Source organism: Symphalangus syndactylus, chromosome 6 (genome assembly GCF_028878055.3).
Source record: "Symphalangus syndactylus isolate Jambi chromosome 6, NHGRI_mSymSyn1-v2.1_pri, whole genome shotgun sequence".
In the NCBI taxonomy this organism is placed as follows: Eukaryota; Metazoa; Chordata; class Mammalia; order Primates; family Hylobatidae; genus Symphalangus; species Symphalangus syndactylus.
The window spans coordinates 21048472-21068423 of record NC_072428.2 but is presented as its reverse complement, the minus strand read 5'-3'; the positions used below and the strand labels follow the sequence as shown (position 1 = coordinate 21068423).

The 19952-nt window shown below is 42.1% G+C and overlaps 1 protein-coding gene across 4 annotated transcripts in view; it reads right to left on the bottom strand.

The window, feature by feature from the left end:
* The window catches only part of SLC1A2 (solute carrier family 1 member 2), a 168904-nt gene that overhangs the window by 28996 nt on the left and 119956 nt on the right, over window positions 1-19952 (bottom strand). For all 4 annotated transcript variants that reach the window (XM_055281935.2, XM_055281933.2, XM_055281931.1 and 1 more), the window contains exons 7-9: window positions 18022-18255; window positions 12670-12864; window positions 6789-6923 (exon numbers count right to left, since the gene is read on the bottom strand). In XM_055281935.2, coding sequence (XP_055137910.1) covers window positions 6789-6923; window positions 12670-12864; window positions 18022-18255 — 564 coding nt within the window. The remainder of the gene's footprint in view (window positions 1-6788; window positions 6924-12669; window positions 12865-18021; window positions 18256-19952) is intronic.

Below are 19952 nucleotides of genomic sequence, written 5' to 3'. Positions count from 1 at the left end.
GAAAAGGAGATGCCTAACATTACATTTTTATTTTATTTCTGTGCTACCTGAAATTATTAACAGTGAAATAACACGAGATTCAACAGAAGATGAAGGGGAGATGACTTCTTTTTCATTTTATTACTCTTTTGAACTTTGTCCTTCCCTTTTCTATGAACACGCATTTATTCTGTGATATATTCAAAAATGATTTTGCTGCGCAGAACTATAGCCTTGCCCCATCCCACCTTGATCTGCAATTATGCTGCCTCAAGTCAGAGACACTTTGGTGAGAGAGGAAAGGACTTCGTGGAAAAGGGGCCACATTCCATGGTGAGGTTGATGACGACTGGAAATAAGATGTAAAAAAGAGAATTCAGTGGAAGTGGGAAATCAAAGCAAAAGACTAAGATAGACATAAGCCCCTAAAATCTTCAAAGAAACGGTTAATGTAGGAATTAGTTTTGTTTTGCACCAGCCACGAGTGGAGGGTAAGTCAGTTAAGTTTGTGTGTGTGTGTGTGTGTGTGTGTGTGCGCGCGCGCGTGCATGTGCGTGTCTTAAATTTTTAAAACAGCAGAACTCAGATGAGCATGCTTGGAACACCCAAGGATATCTAGATCATCTGGGTGTGAACCCCAATTCAGCCAGTTAATATCCACTAAATTGGGATAAGTGACTTCTCTCTGAACCTGTTTTCTCAACTGTAAAACAGTGATAATACTATTAGCTGCTTCATAATCTGCTGTGACTTTCAAACGAGCCCATGTCAAGTGCTTAGAACAATGTCTAACACTTAAGGAGCACTCACTAAGTATTAGCTATTTGTATCCTGTATCTTTTCAACCTATTTTTCTGAAAGGATGCATCAACTGTCAAGAGCTAACTCAAAAAAAAAGTAGAGGTGCTCACATACCCACAATCAGAAACTCCTGTTTTCCTCCCGTCTCTAGTTCATTGCTTCTAGAAGGGAGAGTCCCTGGAGATTGCACCATCAGAATCACCTGGGAACTTGTTAGAAATGTCAATTCTCTAGCCCCACCTCAGATAAATCTCTGGGAGATTTTGGTGCATGCTCGAGTTTGAGAATGAATGCTCTATTCTCTCCAGAGAGGAATGCTAATGGGAGGAGTTTCAGAGCCCTCCTGGAGGGTGGAGGCTCTTTGAGGTCTTCCAAGTGCCATCTCAACTATATTCCCCAATTAGCACATGTGAGCCCAGAAAAGATCTCACCAGCAGAGTCTTATGTGAGAACTGGGCCATAGGTCCACTTGGATTTCACTTTATTTTGATTTTCCTTTTGCCACCTGTAGCCAGACAGAGTTATTTATTACCTCTTCCTGGTATTGGCTCCCCATTTACCACTCCACGCTGCGTCCTTCAGAGACACTGGGGTGTCAGCAAGTTCTCTTATAAATATCTGCCAAGGGCTCCTGACACAAAGGGCTTCCTAGACCCAGGGGAAGGTTCTGGTTTTAAACAGTCCCACCCATCCAGTGCTCTGGGACTCGGCATTTTTCGGGGCTCCAGAATCTTGGTTTTCACCATGACATTTACAGAGCAGCTAAGCCTGCCTGTTGAAAACCATCCAGGCCTTAGAGGGCAGTAACGAGGCTGGCTGGTCTCCAGCAGTTGGCAAACACTGTGACACACTAAATGTCACTGTAGGCTTTGTTTGGTTTTAAATTGAAAAATTGCTAGAGTTATGAAAGCTTACAAACCTTGGCTAAAGAGGAAAAAAGTTTTCCCCTTTTCTTTTTCTCTGCTTTTCCTCCACAGACTACTTATCTAGGGAATGGCCAGTTGCACCCCATCTCATCTTAGCCCCCACCACCACTTACACACTAATGAGCACCCAACAGTCACAGAGCTCACAACCAAGAGCTAGTTTCCAGAACTCCTCTTGCTGTTGAGAAAGAATGTGCCACCATTACTAACTCAAAGCAGATCTGACCTAGCTACAAACGGCTACACACATTTTCCCAGGATCCTCTACCCTTCCTTTTTCTTTTCCTCTTAAAAGGAATGCTCGTGCTTATTTGTATACAAACATTCATCCCCAGCAGAATTCTACTCTAGGTCTTAAAACTAGAAGGGTACTCAAAGGCATTGAACCTAGACTCTTACTTCCAACCTGATACGTTATTGCCCCATTTTCCACATGATGTAGCTGAGGCTCAGCAAGTCACTTGCCCAAGGTCCTATAGATAGTAAGTGCAGAGCTCAGACCAAGGGCTCCTGCCTCTTAGACTCTCTTTCCCTTGATCACACTCCTCCCTCCATTTGAGATCAGAGCCCCAGAACTGGATAACAGCTCTTCATTTGCTCCTTTCTTCCCAGCTGCAGCCTAGGATAGGGTTTTCTCTTATGTGATTTCATCAATATAGTTAATCCAAATGTATCATCCTTTTTAAAAAAAAAAAAATTCAGCCAACTCCCTCCTGCTGACACACTTCAGCCCTGGAGTTAGGACGCTCTGCTTTCCTTTGCAAGTGTAAGCATGTGAGCACCTGCATGGGGTGATCTGGGAGGACCCAGCCCTCCTATTTCATTTGCTAACATTTAGGTCAGAAATAGGTAGGGTTTTGAATGTTTCATGAAGTGACTCGCATCCAACAGGCTTGAAAACAAATGACTGCCAAGAAGGACCAGGACCCACAATGGCAGACCCACTGGGGCTGGAGGACTTGAATTCTAAGGGTGGCCAAGACGTTGATTGTACCCCATTTGTCCTCATTGAGTCTATTTGTTTTATTTTCATGCTGAGAGAAGAAAAAAATAGGTCAAAAATATTTCTCTGGTTAGCATGCAGAATCAGGTGTGTCTTAGTCTGTGCTGCTATAGCAAAATACTTGAGACTGGGTAATTTATAAAGAACAGAAATTTACTTCCTCAGAATTCTGGAGGTTGGGAAATCCAAGATCAAGAAACTGGTATCTGGTAAGGGCCTTCTTTCTGCATCATGACACAGCAGAAGGCAGAAAGACAAAGAGAGGGCAAGAAGGGGCTGAACTCACCCTTTTATAATGCACCAACCCCACTCATGAGGGTGGAGCCTTCACGACATAATCACCTTTTAAAGGTCCCACCTCTTAATATTGTTACAATGGCAATTAAACATCAACATGAGTTTTGGACTGGATAAATATTCAAACCATAGCCCAATGGGTGGCCCTAATAAGTGTGTCTTCTCCAACCTTTCTAACTCTGGGCCTCTCTGCTCCTCCTCCCGACTATTAGAACGCTTAGTACAAATTAGGAGGCTGTGTGGAGTTGGGTGAAGTGTCCTGACCTGGCCATACAAGCTCTGCTGTGCATCAGGCAAAAGACTCAACCCTTCTGATTCCCAGTTTTCTCATCTGGAAATACAGCATAGGGCACCTTAAGGATTAAATGGAGGCAGATGTAAAGACATTGCAGTACCCACCAAATATCAGCCCCTTTTCCTCACTCCTGATCATATTAGTGCACTTTTTTCCACTCAAAGGCATTTGTATTATAATGGGGGGCAACCTCTATAATAATATTTTTTAAAAAGATGAATTTCTCATGGTGGTTTAAAGCCTTGGAAATAAGCCCAAGAAAAAAATGAGGCAATATTGTTGCAGCAGGCGAGGGACCCTCAATGACAACAAGCATTGAAAAGACTTGAGAGGCAAAGAGTCAAGGGTTTAAGTAAGCAACAAGCCATAGTGAAAGCCAGCAGAACTTACATGACTTCCTTCGTCTTTCTTTTCATGTGGAAGGACCCTAATTATCACACAGCAACTATGTGGTTAAGAGTAGCTCACATTTACTGAGCTGCTACTATTTGCTCTGTCTCTAGACCACTGCCAATGTCTTTATTTCCCCTTTGTCCCCCTTCCATCCATGGACTACCCCATTCCTTTGTATCCTTCATCCCCTTCTCTCACAATCCTTCCCACCCATACACCACCATTGACTCTCAGCTGCCTCGTCTGAACAGATGTCATGAGAAAGGCTGCCCCTTGGGGCCAATATAGGACACAGAGAACAACGAAGCTAGCAGGTAGGGACGCCACTACCACCTCCTGAGAGACTGGCAGAGACAGAGATGAGGCTATTTTGTTTGCTTGTCACCTTCCGCTAAAGGTATTTCCTGAGCATTTTCTGATGAACAAGGAGCCAGTCAGCAAAATCCATGGCCTTCCTTGCAGCCCTCCCAAGTTGAACTGATTCTGTTCAGGGAGGCACTTCTTACTTCCGGTTTTTTTTTGTTTTTTTTTTTAGATGGAGTTTCACTCTTGTTGCCCAGGCTGGAGTGCAATGGCACAATCTCAGCTCACTGCAATCTCCGCCTCCCAGGTTCAAGTGATTCTCCTGCCTCAGCCTCCCAAGTAGCTGGGATTACAGGCATACGCCACCACACCTGGCTAATTTTTTTGCATTTTTGGTAGAGGTGGGGTTTCTCCATGTTGTTGAGGCTGGTCTTGAACTCTCGACCTCAGGTGATCTGCCTGCTTCGGCCTCCCAAAGTGCTGGGCACTTCTTATTTCTAACCTAAGCCCTGTTGTCTGCACCAACAGCAGGCACATCTTATGGAAAAGTCAGGCTTCTTTTTAGACTTCCCAGCTGTCCCTCCCTTCAGCCACTTGCATTTTCCTCTCTTTGGAAGCGTGGGAGTGAGAAGGAGCAACAAACTCAAGTCCACAAAATGTGGTTTCTGAGGCTGGGCACAGTGGCTCACCCGTGTAATCTCAGCACTGTGGGAGGCTGAGGTGGGCTGATCACTTGAGGTCAGGAGTTTGAGACCAGCCTGGCCAACATAGTGAAACCCTGTCTCTACTAAAAATACAAAAATTAGCCGGGTGTGGTGGCACATGCCTGTAGTCCCAGCTACTTAGGAGGTTGAGGCAGGAGAAATGCTTGAACCCAGGAGGCAGAGGTTGCAGTGAGCCAAGATCGCACCACTGCACTCCATCCTGGGCAACAGAGCAAGACTCCTTCTGAAAAAAAAGAAAAATGTGGTTTCTGGCTCTTAAAATCAATGCCAATAAATGTCAGAAAATTTGCTACTAGCAAGTCAGGCAGTTTGAAAAATAAATGTGGGCACTTTGGCCTTGGGACTCTGGGCCAGCACTTGTCACTCTGTGCCTCTGACATTGAAGACTGGCATTGCCAGAGGCCCTATCATTTAACTCCAGTGCTGGACAGGAGGCATCAGATTACATCTCACAGAACATCCAAGCCCAAGTGGGCACTTAGAGGGGATCCATTACAACCCCCTTATCGAAGACCATCTGGTTAGACTTTCCCACCTTTGTGAACGGGCAGTGAGTTTTCTACATGAGGAAAATGTCCTTCACTGGGAAAGGTAGCTGAACTACCATACATGGTCAAGTTCAAGTTTCTCTGCATGGCCTTTGAGGATGTCCGTCTTGCTCACCTTTCACCACCCCCTGCCTCCAAGAGTACCAGACCACTTGTACATCCTCACACTGCTGGTAGCCTCAGTGCCTTTGTGCAGGCTGGCCGTGACTGGAATGTCCTGTCTCCCCATCTCCCTACATACACCTGAGAAACTTTTACCTATTGATTCAGCTCAGCTACCACTGCCTTTAGAAGCTTGAATGTGACCATAAACAAGAATTTGTCAGGCTCCAGAGGCAGGCTGACCCAGGGTCGAATATCTGTCCATTTCTAAGTCTCTTTACCTCTATAAACCTCAGTGTCCTCATCTATAAAGTGGGAATAATAACATGTAACTTTCAAGGTTGTTAAAAAGGAAGATGTAAAGTGCTCAGTCTAGTAGCTGGCACCTAGTGAACACTCAAATTCAGTAACCATTTTCATGTTTCTTGATATTCTCCGCTCTGTCCTTCCATTCTTGACTGGGATGAAGGCCTCTCTCTATCACTGTGGTTTTATGTGTGTGCTATGTTTTAATCACTTTATTGAAGTGTAATTTACATACAACAAAACGTACCCATTTTAAGTGCGTGGTTTGAAGAGTTTTGACAAATGTAGACACCTGTGCACACCTACGCATATGGAACATTTCTGTCACTCCCAAAGGTTTCCTTGTGTTCCTTCCCAGTTAATCTCTATCCCCCTATACCTGGCCCTAAGAAACCACTGATCTCTTTCTTTTTTCTTTTTTTTTTTTTTTTAGGCAGAGTCTCACTCTGTCCTCTAGCAGTGGCACAGTCTCGGCTCACTGCAACCTCCGCCTCCCGAGTTCAAGCAATTCTGCTGCCTCCGCCTCTTGAGTAGTTGGGATTATAGGCGCATGCTACCACGCCCAGCTAAATTTTTTTGTATTTTTAGTAGAGATGGGGTTTCACCATGTTGGCCAGGCTGGTCTTGAACTCCTGACCTCAGATGATCCACCTGCCTCGGCCTCCAAAAGTGCTGGGATTACAGGCATTAGCCACCGCACCCAGCCCCAACTGATCTCTTTCTATTGATATGTGGTACATCGTCTTTTCTTAGAGCTTCATATAAATGGAATCATACAGTACATACTCCTTTGTGCCTGGCTCTATTCATTCAATATAATGTTCTGAGATTCTTTGAACGCATCAGTAGCTGGTTCCTTATTACTGTACTTTTAACCTTGTGTCATAATCTATCTGATTCCTCCACTAGACTGTGACGCCTTCAAATATTTCATCTTTTTCTTCTTTGGTTCTCAAATAGGTACTCAGTAGATGTGAGCGGGAAGGAGGAAGGAAGAGTGAGGGAGTTGCCATGGGGATTAGCTAAGATCTTGGTTGCAACCTTGCCACCTGTCCATCCCTGGGAGGCAGTACTCACAGTCCCAGCAGAACCCCATCCACAGACACTTACAGCAGCCAGTCCACAGCCACCAGCAGGCTGATGTCCTCTGTTGGCAGGCCCACAGCTGTCAGAATGAGGAGCATGGTGACCAGCCCGGCACTGGGGATACTGGCCGCGCCGACGCTTGCCAGGGTGGCTGTGAGGCTATGAGAACAGAGAAGTCCAGGTCATGGAAATGGAAAGAATCTTAGCAAAACCAACCCTGGCAATTTTAAGCTCTAATTTTCCTGCAGCCATAAAATTCACCCCCCCAACCCCCACCCCATACTCTCCACCAAGGAATAGAGAAATCTAAAGTACTAAGATCCAGGAATTAAGGATTAAGGCCTATTTGGGTTCTGCTCAACTATGATGTGAGCTTATAAATTCATGGATTGGAGCCTTATTCCCATCATGCTATCCAGTTAGTCTAATATATCACAGGGCTCAAATAAGGTAAGCGTGGCTCTAAAAGCACACAAGGAAATATTAAAGATAAAAACAAATCACCCTTAATCCTCCCATGGGAACACAACTGCATTCATTTCTGCTTACGCTTTTATGTCTCTGTGAGCACCAGAGGCTTTTGGACTATGTGGCAAGGGTCTAAGAAGGCCATTGCCAAGGTTAACATGAGAACTCAGAATAGCAAATATCCAGACCCAACTGAGTTGGACATCAGGGAAACAAATCAACAGATTCCAAATGACACTAAGCGTCAGGCGCCTGGATGCCTCACCATGGGCTGGAAAATACATTATTCAGAAAGGGGATGCCAAGAAATGATAATGAAAGAAAGGGACGCTTTCCTTCTGAAGCATCTCATCAGTTCTTTCCAAGCAATGCCAGGGCCACACCCAGCACCATTTTGAAGTTTGTCTCTGGGAGAGGGTTAATCTGGAGTTCAAGTGCCCTGTCCTGACACCAGGGAGTCTCTGTGGTCCGGCAAAGGGCAGTGACTCTTTTTCCTCTTTTCTGGATGCCATTTGTACAAAGCTGTCATATCAAAATGTCATATCAAAATATCCAAGAGTACTTTGGAAATATGGATTCCCAAGTTGTTTTTGTGGGTGCCAAAAGGTAAGGGGGACTGCTTTCTTTGTAGTTACAAAATCCTAGAAATTTTATGAGCTGAGAGGCAGCCTCTCAAATTGTTTCAACTAAATCCAGGCCATCAGTTGACCAAGCACAGAATCCTGGGGTCTTATCGCTGAATATACCTAATCTTACGTTTGGAAGGTTAAGGCCCCTGGAGAGCCTGTGGTTTGAGCTGTTTTTCCCATATTGCCATCCTTCCCAGGTTTAGGCCCATCCTTGCATACACACTTGCCCTGGGTGTGATCTACAGACCCCCCAACCATACCCTTCCCCTCCCCCTTCATGGTGTCAAGGCTCAGAGCACTCCAATTTCCTTGTCCATCTGGGTCACAGGAGGTACAGTGTGGAGTGCTCAGCCGTGAAAGTTCTGCAGTTGAACAACCTGAGTTCAAATTCCAGCTCTGCCACTTAACCACATGACTACAGGCAACTTAACCTCTCTGTGCCTTGACTTCCTCATCTATAAAAAGGAGATAGGAATGGTGTCTCTCTCATGGGGTGGTCAGACGCTTTCAGGAGCTAATAAATTAAAATGCACTTGCAAAGGCTGGGCACATTGCAACTCCCCCCCCCCCCCCCCACCCAGTGAATGTGAATTGTTTTTCTTATCAAGAAATCTGGACAGGACCCAGCTGCTTTGCAATGAAAACTTCCCTAAAGCCCTGAGAGCTGGAAGATGGGAATTCTCAACTGTTTCCCAAACAGACAGAACACCAGGGAAGGGGAACTCCCCAAGTTCCAACAGTCTTGACCTTGACTGTTTTATTCACAGCATCAGTTGCTCTGAGTCACTCTTGCACATCCCTTTGCACTGTGGCTAACATTACCATTATCTGGTTATCTTTTGGTTGTGTGAGACAAAGTCTTAGAAAAATAGTTCTTCTTGGAAGTTGCTTTCCCCTCTCGTTCCTAATAATACCCTCACCCTCCAGTGGGCACAGTCTCTGTGTGTGGAATTCTAAGCCCTGCAAGAGCTCCTTGGGCAGTGATTTTCCCTGCATCCCTCATTGCTTTCTGCTTTGCCTGGCCGTCCACTCCCCTGGCTCACTTCTCTAGGGTTCCTGGAAGCTGTTAAGATACTAGACACACAATATCAGAGCAGAACCTCACAGTAACCCTGCAAGGGACATATATGGTAACACCTGCTTTCACCATGAGGAAAACACAGGTAGGATGGGTGGAGAAACTTAGGTCACACAGCTTGAACATGGTCTGCTGGGATTTGAACACTGGTCTGCTTGATTTCAATGCCATGTTTGTCCTTGATGGCCTTGATCCCTCCCTACACTGAAAATTCTATGAATTAATAAAAATGCTAAGAATTTCTAGTCACTATTTTCCTACATGCAGTGAAAGGAGAGAAATGAAAATTTTACTTGGAAGCGCAGACTGAAGATAGATTTGGCTATTTTCCTCCAAACAAACTGCAGGCATGAAGTAGATACACCCGTGGTGGGTGGGTGCCCCAGAGGTAGCCCTTGTGGTGTCTACAGTTCAGGAGGATTTGACTGAACACACCCAGGGGCCAGAGATTTAAATGTATATGGTCAAACTCATCTTTTGTCCAGTGAAAATGCTCAGTAGTATCAGTTAATATAAAACAAACCCTGTGTAGATAAATTTATAGAATTTAAGCACAAATTCAATCACTCACTGGTCCATTCTCCCATCTGTAAGTTCCCATCTAATAGTGGGAACTTAATGGAAAATATGGTTACCATCAAGACCAAGAGTTGAGAGACCAGAAATTACCTTTGCTTGGCAAAAGACTTTCTTAAGAAGCCCTCTTCGTCTTTGAGTTTTAAAGCAAAGGAGGTTAGTAGTCTCGTGATATCTGTTAGGACATAATTTTGAAAGGCTTGATCTTCTGACCTGAAGTATATTTTCCATTGTCAGTAACATCATGGTACTCATGATGTCACAGCCACGTTTTTCTTTAATATTCTAGGAGTATTGTGTATTTTGTTAGACATCAATAATAACAATAGAAGCTAACATTTATTGACTGTTGCCTGGCTCATACTCATAAGAGACTATAAGCTAGGCATCAGGTTCTCAGCCACCCTAGAATTTGTTATTGTTTGCATTATGCAGATGAGGAAACTGAGGCTCCCTTATAGTATATAATTCATAGGGTGGTTGTGAAGATTTTATTTCATATATATATAAATTATTATTTTGCAACCCAACAGTATAGTATAGTGGAGGCAGTGTGTGTAATGGTTAAAAACACAAACCCCAGAGTAAGGTGGCCTGGGTTCAAATCCCATTTCTGCCTGTTACAAACAGCATGATCCTGGCCCAGTTACCTCAACTTACTGTGCATCATCATTTTCTCCATCGGTAAATATAGAACCCAATATCTACTTTTTAGGGCTGTTTCTAGGATCACAAGTTAAATAAATGGAAGCATACGCCAGCATTTGGAAACTTAAATTGTAGTTGTTCCTCTAGATGGCTGTGTGTGATCTATTCTCTGAGCCTCTGTTTCCTTATCTATGTATAAGGTGAGATAATTTAGCAAGAGAACCACTGGGAGACATTTCAGATGATACATTCTAGCTGATTAAATAAACGTGACTGTTACTTCATGTTTTCATATTGTGTGTGTGTGTGTGTGTGTGTGTGTGTATTAAACATGGTGAATTTTTTCTTTTCTCTATTTGCTGACTGAGTTGCTAAAGTGAACTTAGATGCATATGGGATATTCACTAAATCTTCTGGAATGGTTAGAAGGAGAGAGGAGAAAGCTGTGTTTTAACAAAAATGTCCTTGAGCTGGTTGAATACCTCAGAGCTAGACAGATCAAGCACAGGCTCTGAAGTGGCCATTCCATGGCAATATCAGCCCCTAGAACACATAGAGGACATCATTAGAGGAAATTGCCAGCACTGCTACAGACACTGGGTGGTCCCTGAGCTTGGACTTTTAAAAAGCCTGAGCATGTAGAGGCATCAGACCCAAATGGACACGGCCTCTTAGGAGAGATCTCCTAAAATGGCCCTAGCCCACTAAAGGCCTACCAGAGAATCGGCTGTTGAATAACATGAACCAAGCAGACACCAGATTATTACCAAAGTTTCTAATATAGAGATTGACAGTGCTCCCTGGGGTTTGAAGTGGGAGAAAGAGGCTAATGCCTTAGCTTGAACCCAAAAACGATTGCCCCTTCTAGTGTCCAATGGAAAAAGTCAATAAAAACACTATTCTAATGTCTTTTTTTGAGTCATAGTCAGAAAGAAGAAATGACCTGTGGTTGGAAGAGGTAAACTGTGGAATAGAAATTTGACTTGTGCCTCTGGCACCCATAGCCATGAGACCTAGTTTTGTCAGATAATTTCTTTGAGCCTCACATGCCTCCTCTGTAAAACGGGAATAATGACTATTCCTTCTCTTCAGGACTGCTGGGCATGTTCAAAGCAATGTATGGAAAGAGTCTGCCACCTCAGAGGAACTAAAGAGTGGAGTGATTATCATCATGGAGGATGAAAGTGTATTCCAGTGTCTACCTCATTCATTTCCTAAAGTGAATCACCCAGGCCTTGGCTGTTCTAATATCTGGAATTCTCTTTCTACTACAAGTATATCTGTCACACAGAATGTTACCCACTTACTCCCTATGTTTTCTGATCACATAGAATCTGAGAGGGGAAATAAAACATAAATTTTTGAGTCCAAGATTGACCAACTCCATTGTCTTAAAGGGCTAAGCTGCGGTGACAGGTGCAGCAGGCCAGGCATAAGTAATAGGGAGCAGGGGAGACTGTGGGAAACTGAAGCGCAGCTGTCTTATAAGAGGATGAAATTCTAATCTTTTACAATATATTTCAAGGCAAACAAAGCAACACTCTGGGTTGGGAGTCCATCCATGAACTACCAACTTTTAGCCCCAAATTATGAATACCTTCCTTATTTATAGATGAGGAAATTGAGACTGAGAGTAGGGATATGACATAAGTTAAGGTAGAAATTGGCTTCTGGCTTAATTGAAGCATTTAGATGGGTTGGGAGTGATAATATTAAAATGATGATTGCAAAAAGCTTTATTTCATGCTGTAATGTCAATATAACATTGAATGGGTTGAAGGCTGATATTTTCAATGACTTAACCTATAAGCAAGAAACTGAAGTGTTGGCTTGGCTAGTAGGCGTGATCTTTAAGTTTATGGTGAGGCAATGCATTTTTAACGATCTCTTAGGAAAATGTTCTTTCTGAATTGTTAAAATGATGAATACATTTAAATAAAAATAGCTTTAGTAAAAACAAAACTATGTGCTATTTATTTGTAATAAAATCTTATATGTCATATTGAGGAATCTCTTCCAGTATTTTGTAATTTCTGCCATTACCCTCTGGTGATGGAATATTGAAGGGAGCATATTTTAGTGAAACAAAAATTGGATCCAGAGTCAGCTGATGGCCTCAGTTACAGTCCTGCCAAATCATTACTGATGTTGGCCTCACTTACAGCCATGCTGCAGCCATGGACAAACTACCATGCCTCTGGGTGCCTGAGTTTCTTTGTCTATTAAATGGGCAAAGAAATTACCCTGCCTACAGCACAGGATTGCTAAAAATCAAATAATATCCAATTTCTAAAGCAAGTTGACATGTGCAATACAAACAGGAGGTATTAATAAGAGTCTTCTTTCTTGTCACAATCTTTTTCTTTTGAAGGCTGCCAATAAATCTTCTTTTTTTATTACCTTCATTGTCTTCCACCAGCAGAAATGAAATTCAAGTGGCCTCTGTCACATGGAGTTAGTGTGGAGGGGAAACAGGTTGTTTTGTGTTTTATCCCACCCTCCTCACCTTACAGTCACAATTTGTCCTCCATCCAGGACAACACCATTCATTTGGGCTATAAAGATGGCGGCCACCGCTTCGTAAAGGGCTGTACCATCCATGTTAATGGTTGCTCCAACAGGAAGGACGAATCTAGTCACACGCTTATCAATCCCCAGATTTTCTTCCAGGCAACGGAAGGTGACAGGCAAAGTTCCAGCACTGACAACAAAGAGAAAGAGAGAGACAGGGTTATGTCCACTTTAGAGAAGCAGGACGATACATAAACTGGAATGCCACTGCATCCTTAGTTTTTCTTGTTTTGTGTCAATCAAGCAATGTGACATGCAAAAAAGCCAGATTAAAAACTGGTGAGTTGGAGGCTCAAATTCAATCTTATTAAGACACTAATAGGCAGCAAAATATTTTCGTTGGTTCTGGTTTTGGAGATATACTCAGAGCTTGAAGATTTTTTCTTTTGGCCACTGTTTCCATCTTGTATTCAATATTGAAGTGCATCTGATTGCCCACTTTAATTGGGTTACAAAAAAAAAAAAAAAACAGCTATGTCAGAAAAGAATCAGCTATCAACAGCAAAATGGGATGAGGAATTTTTGAATAACCCATAATTTCATGCTAGAAATGCAGTTTCCGATAAAATGACTGAATGGATTGCATTTAGCCCTGGGAAATTGCCCTGAGCTGGGCTTGCTAATTTCCATAACAACAAACATGTCCAGCACCCTTCAGCATGAACCTGAGCTTCAAGCAATTCACTGGGGAACCTCACAGATAGTCCAACACCCTGATATATGCTCATCAGCCAATTCTACAGTCACCTCAATGACATGGAGCAGGAAAGCATGTGCTCAATAGCAAATCGGAGACTAAATATGAAGTGACTTCACCCCCACTCCTCCCAGGCCTGGGATGTGGATTCGTGACCACATGACCCAGCCTGAAAGGCCAGAATTCCTGACATGTTCGTTCGTACGTCTTCAAAATTGGAGACCAATAACCAATAAGGGTTGCTAAAGGCCAGAATATTATTTCCATGTGGATAGAAGTGCATGGGAGGGTGAGTGGATTTGCTGCAAAGTTTAAGTAATGTAGAAAGCAATGCAGAACACTCAGACTGCCATGGAAGTGCTTCATGGTCCATCCTCTTGATTTTTTTCTATTTAAACTTTAGCAAAGTGGATTAGAAAATCTGCAATGCAGACAACATTTGGAGGTGTTTTCTCTCTTGCACTTACAGCTTTTGTCAAAGTTTCCTCCTTCTACTGGCCAGAATTAGTGACCAATCTGGACATAGATCCCTGTAGAGGTCTTGGTTTCTCAGAGAGTGGGAGAAGACCATCTGCTCCAGAGAAGCTAAGTGAAATGGAGATTCCAGGGCCTATCCAGAACCAACGAATCAGAAGCCCTAAAACTAGGGATGCCCAGATGTGCATCTTATCAAACCACTGGCCCACAAGCTCCTAAAACAACCTCAGGAGAGCCAGATTTCTCTTACCAGAACATTCTTTGTGATTTCAAGTCAGGGGTCTGTCTCATGCCTCCTTCTTGGTCTGGGGTAGGAAGAAGAATTGTTTGTTGGGGGCCATCTCATAACTAAAATCTTGCAAACCCAGGGCAAAGTTGGAGCCTGGCCTCATTTGCATGCAGAGGATGCCATCAGACCTGGCTGGCTGTCTTAATGAGAAGTCAGTGTCCCTTTCTTCCTCTTACCCCACCCTTTCCTGGGCCCTTTCGAAGGGTTGCCAGGACACCAGGACTGGTCTGAGATGACTGCTCAGTTGTGGTTGGTGGCCAGGATTCTCGATTGCAAGGATTCTCAAATCTAAGGACACTTCTGGGATTGCTGGAATACATTTATATTTATTATTGCATTCATTTTTCCAAAACGTCACCAAATGGTCTTTGGACAATTAAGTAGATTGGGAAAAATGATTGGTAAGTATAAAAATATCCTCTGTTTCTCTACTGGACAGGCTTTATGTCTTAAAACACCCACTCACCCAATCAAACTAGGACTTGAGAATTTTAATTTCAAGCTTTCCTGTGTGGACGGGCTGACATTCTGACATTGCTTTTTTGGCTCCTGCCTCAATGGCCATATGACGGCCTTCAAATATTGCTAATAATAACTGTCCGATATTTGAAATGCTTCTTTTGTTTTTTACATATTAGTTTTAACAGCCTGCACTGAAGTTGGAGGGCTGAAGACAGGTCAGTCTCAGGCCACCCCCCTCCCTTTTTCCTCCCTGACACCAGCCTCTGGAACCATCGAGAAAAGCCGTTCAACTACCCTCAACATCTTTATTCTGTACAAGGGCGGAAGAGGCAGGAAGGATATTTTGTGGGCTGTCCCTGGGTTTTACATTTTTTTTTCTTCTCTGTGACCATGATGGCAAAGAAACCTTCAGTTAATTCTCGGTACATGACTCATGCCACATGGCCTTTTAAAAAAAGAAATTCCACATCCAGGCAAAAACCACATTTTAACTAAAGATTAAAATCACATTTTTTTTTTCAAATGAAATACAGGGTTAGGGGAAGAAATTGGTCTAATATTAGCAGCCTTGGTTGGATAATCTGAGCATTTGTCTCTGATTTAAATACAAATTTGGGCCATTGCAAATCCCCTTAAGATTCACCTTGTCTTATAAAGTTACTGAAATGATGGTCTAGTCATTCAAAAGAAAATAATACTAATATTTTTGAAATAGTTGAAAGATCTAAACCATAAAGGTATTGGAAGAAAATAAACAGTCATATCGTATTAACTTGGAGAAGCTATTCCTAAGCAAAATCTAAATTCTAAATTCTAAAGAAAAGTATTGATAGCTTCGACTAAGTACAAATTTAAAACTTCTAGAGGCAAAAGCACAGTAAATTTTTAAGACAAATGTCAAGTGAAGAGGAGGATTATTTGCAACTTGTAACACATGAGCTAATATTCTTATACAAAAAGAAAGCTTAAAAATCAATCAGGAAGGGACGAATACCTCAACAGGAAAATGACCAAGTTCATGAATGATTCACAAGGCAGGGGAAAGGGGAAGGGAAGGAGAAGGAAAGATATGCATATCGCATGAGATTACTTTTCACCTAATAGGACTGGAAAGCATTAAAGTGACTGGTAATATCCAGAGCTGGTAAGTAAGCGGGGATGGGCACACCCTCAAACCCCAGTTAATGGGAACATAAGATAATAAATTTTTCTGAATAGCAATCTGGTAACGTGCTTCAAAACCATCAATGTGCATACCATTTGACTCTGAAATTCCACTTATCCTGAGGGAATCATCATACAACCTTGCAGGGATGTATTTGTAAGGATGTTTGTCACAGCCCTGTTTAATAGACATGCCTTAAATGTACATCACTGTGGCTAGGACGGGGTGGGGTTTGCATTGTAGTACATACAGTGCATTATTATGCGGTTTAAAAAATGGTAGTAAAGTCTATTGCAATAGATATAACTTTATGATATGTTGACCAATAAAAAAATAGCTATTTGTAAAACAATATATATATAAACATAGTAAGAACTTGAAAGATATGTAACTAAAGACTAATTAAAAAGTTACGACCAGTTATCACCGGATGATAGAATAATTGGCAAAGCTCATTTTCTTCTTCAAAATTGTATTCACTGCCTGAACTTTTTCATAATGAGCCTGCAGAAATTTTATTTTATTTTTGTTTTCTGGTTATGAGCCTGGTATGAGATAAAGTATGAGATACCAGGCTTATAACCAGAAAACAAAAATAAAATTAAACCAGGTTGGTTTTTTTTTTTTTTTCTCTTTTTCTTCAAGTGGAGATCTGTATGGATAGAGATACTTAGTCATGGGAAATTTATAAAACCAAGAAGGAAATTTTGAAGTGTTTTCCTTCATCTTCGGAAACTGGGTGAAGAATCTAGATCCTTAAGATTGTATATATTCCAGCTTTGTCTGAAACCCCATTTTCTACTAAGACTGAATCCTCATTGATTTGCAAGATGGAAATTTAATTTGGCTTCCCAGGTGGTTGGCATTATTGGTCTGTTAGGTCGCTTAAGGGAAACCTGACTGCCTGCTCAGTAGCCGTGGAGCAACAGGCCCTGCTGTGTCATGGAGTGGCACCTCCCTAGCAGTGCATGGGCACAGGTTCTGCAACAAGGACCTGAATGATGAGCTATGGGTTTCAGAATTTGCTTGCCTTCCTGCCACCTGTTTTATGATTCAGTCTTAGTTTTGTGACCCAAGGACATATGTGCAGAAATAAAACAATGATTGCAAGCTGAAAGTAAAACACTAGTCTTAAAAACTCTCAATTGTAAGGCATTTCTTTCTTTCTTTCTTTCTTTTTTTTCTTCAGATGGAGCCTCACTTTGTCATCCAGGCTAGAGTGCAATGATGTAATCTCAGCTCACTGCAACCTCTGCCTCCTAGGTTCAAGCAATTCTCCTGCCACAGACTACCGAATAGCTGGGACTACAGGCGCCCCCCACCGCACCTGGCTAATTTTTGTATTTTTAGTAGAGACGGGGTTTCACCATGTTAGCCAGGCTGGCCTCGAACTCCTGACTTCAAGTGATCCGCCTGCCGAGGCCTCCCAAAGTGCTGGGATTACAAGCATGAGCCACTGCGCCCAACCCAATTGTAAGACGTTTCTTACGTATTTCTTCTTGTTCATTTTTTGGGTTGTTTTTGTTAGATTCAGTCCAAGATGATAGTCCAAAAAATGATTTTTCTCTACATATCTCTGGGGTCCTCTTTGGCTTTCTAGGCACTGGAACTAAGTAATAAAGGGGGAACTGATTCTTCATCAATGCCAAGTTAACTCTGGGGAAAAATAATCCATTAGAGGTTCGTGTCGAGGTCAAAGACTTGGCTGAATTTTGTTTGTTAGAAAAAGTCTCACCTAACATACCATTTACTTTGTAAAAGCTGCTTCTCCTACTTTTGAAATTTTATTTACCAAAATCTTCAAAGAGTAATATTTTCTGATAGCATTTTCCAAATCACAGGTGAAATGTTTATTGAAAAATATCCTGTTACACTTCCTTTAGAAAACATTTAAAACTAAACTAATGATATAAGTGGCAAATTAGGCATGCAAACAAATAGCATGCATTTATCTGAAAAATTTAATGTGAGATCATGTTTCCAATATAGTTGCAAATCAGCAAAAATGTTCACCAGAAGGCTCAGAAGTTCCTAGAAGGAGACAAAAATTCAAAGCATTCGCCTTTTCCAAAAGATCTTAGTAATGTGTGCCAAGTGTTCTTATTGAACTTTGTGATGGGAGGGTTTTGAGAAACGAGAAATGGCAAAGAGGGCAAAAGAGTGAGCAAAGAGAAAGGTGATTTCTTTTGTTCTCTACCTGGAAGCGGTGCCCAGGGCAGTGATCCAAGCTTGGAAAATGCCAGCAAAAAAGGAGAAGGGGTTTTTCCTGGTCACTACAAAGTAAATCAAGGGGAGAAAGATGCCCCCGTGGATGATGAGGCCTATGATCACTGTTACCATGTACATCCCCAGTTGCCTAGCAACCACTTCTAAGTCCTTGATTGCAATGATCTTCCCACAGATCAGGCAGGCGATACCCAGGGGAGAGTACCTGAAAAACACAAAAGGGAAAAACAGCATTGAAGAGATCATTAGGGATTCAGAACCTGGGCCTCCTCTGTACTGCACCCTGAGGAAAACACTTGGCTCTTCTGTACAAAAAAAGACTTTTGCTGAGAAAAGTTCATGAGATTCCACAGATGTTATTTTTTACTTTGGACCAACTCCCTTAACCAAAATCTGTTTTGTGGATCTGGTGGCACCTGCTCTGATGAAAAGTCCAAAGGCAAATTTTGTCGCTAAGGTGAGTTCTAGGAATAAAGGAGAGACATGCATTGCCATCTTTTAGCTTTGTCATCAAGTTCAAAGTTGAGAGACCCAGGTGTGTCTCTGGGAATCTTGTTTGATTTGTGTTCCTCAGTTCCTCCCTAGAAATTTGGGAATTTGAGCTTTTTAGAAAACTATAAACTGGAATTTGTAAATTTGCATTGTTTTTACCTTGGAAGATAGGCAATATATTAAAATGAGAGAGAGAGAGAGAGCGAACAAGGAAATCATCTGAGCCAAAATGTACATTTAGAGAAAAGTGGTTTTATGACTTCTGAGTCTGAAAGTATTTTTTCCATACTTACTCTAACAATAATGCTGGCTACTTTCATTTCGTTTGAAGCACTACAGTGAGAGCTCCACACTTATTCCCTCACTTAATGCTTACCACAACCCAAAAATCTTGGTGTCATTATTGCTACGTGGCAAATAAAGAAACTGAGGTTAAGAAAAGCTAAATAATCAGCCCAAGACCAGGAAACCAGAAAATAAGAGAACAATCTCAGGTCTGTGAAACTCCCAACTGGGGGATTTTCCCAACGAAGACAAGCCCCTTCTCTTTAGTGAATAATCACAGCTCTTTGTAGATAAGCAATTTGCCATATACCAATTTATCCTATATAAACTGATGTTATAGCTCTATCTTATTATTACTTTATAGAGAGTTTGGAAACTACTTTGGTCCTCACTCGTGGGAAAGCTATTTTCTCTCTCAACCTGAATATATTCTTCCCATATTTGGTAAAATCCTTTATTATCCAGAATGGTGTTGCTAGGGCATGAATTTGTTCAGCCTGTGACAGTTTCTGGCTGACATGAAAATATTTGTGGGAAGGTTGCTACCTTATTAAAAATTATGAACATACTTGAGAGAAAGACCACGGGGAGAATGAAGTCCCTAGATAAGGCTTCCAGCAGGGGTCAGGGAGTCAGGAAAGGTTGCTGTAATTGTAAGATCTATACAGACTTGCAATTGTACCTGGAGCAAACACTTTCCCGGATTAAAGAAAAAAATGTGAAGAGTAGATGAGACACATATATATGAATACTACATAAGACATGGAGCTCGTCTCACCACTTATTAGCTATTAATATGTGACCATGGTTAGTGGCTTATTCCCATTTTACAGATATGTATGTCAAGGCTCAGAGCGGCTAACTCCAACCTCATGGAGATGCTGTGGGGATCAAATTTTTGAGCATGCATATATGTGTGCTGCTAAAAACCTCTCTCACATCTCTGTCAGTACCATTAATTCTCTGAGTCCTGACAAAGGCATTCCTTGTAGGTTCTGTTTTCACACATGTACCCCATGTCTTCTCATCACTCATGCTTAATAAGCCTGAGTTGGTGATGCTTTCTAGAACATCTCATGGGATACCCAATTGCAAGATGATTTTATAGCAACATATTCTCTCAAG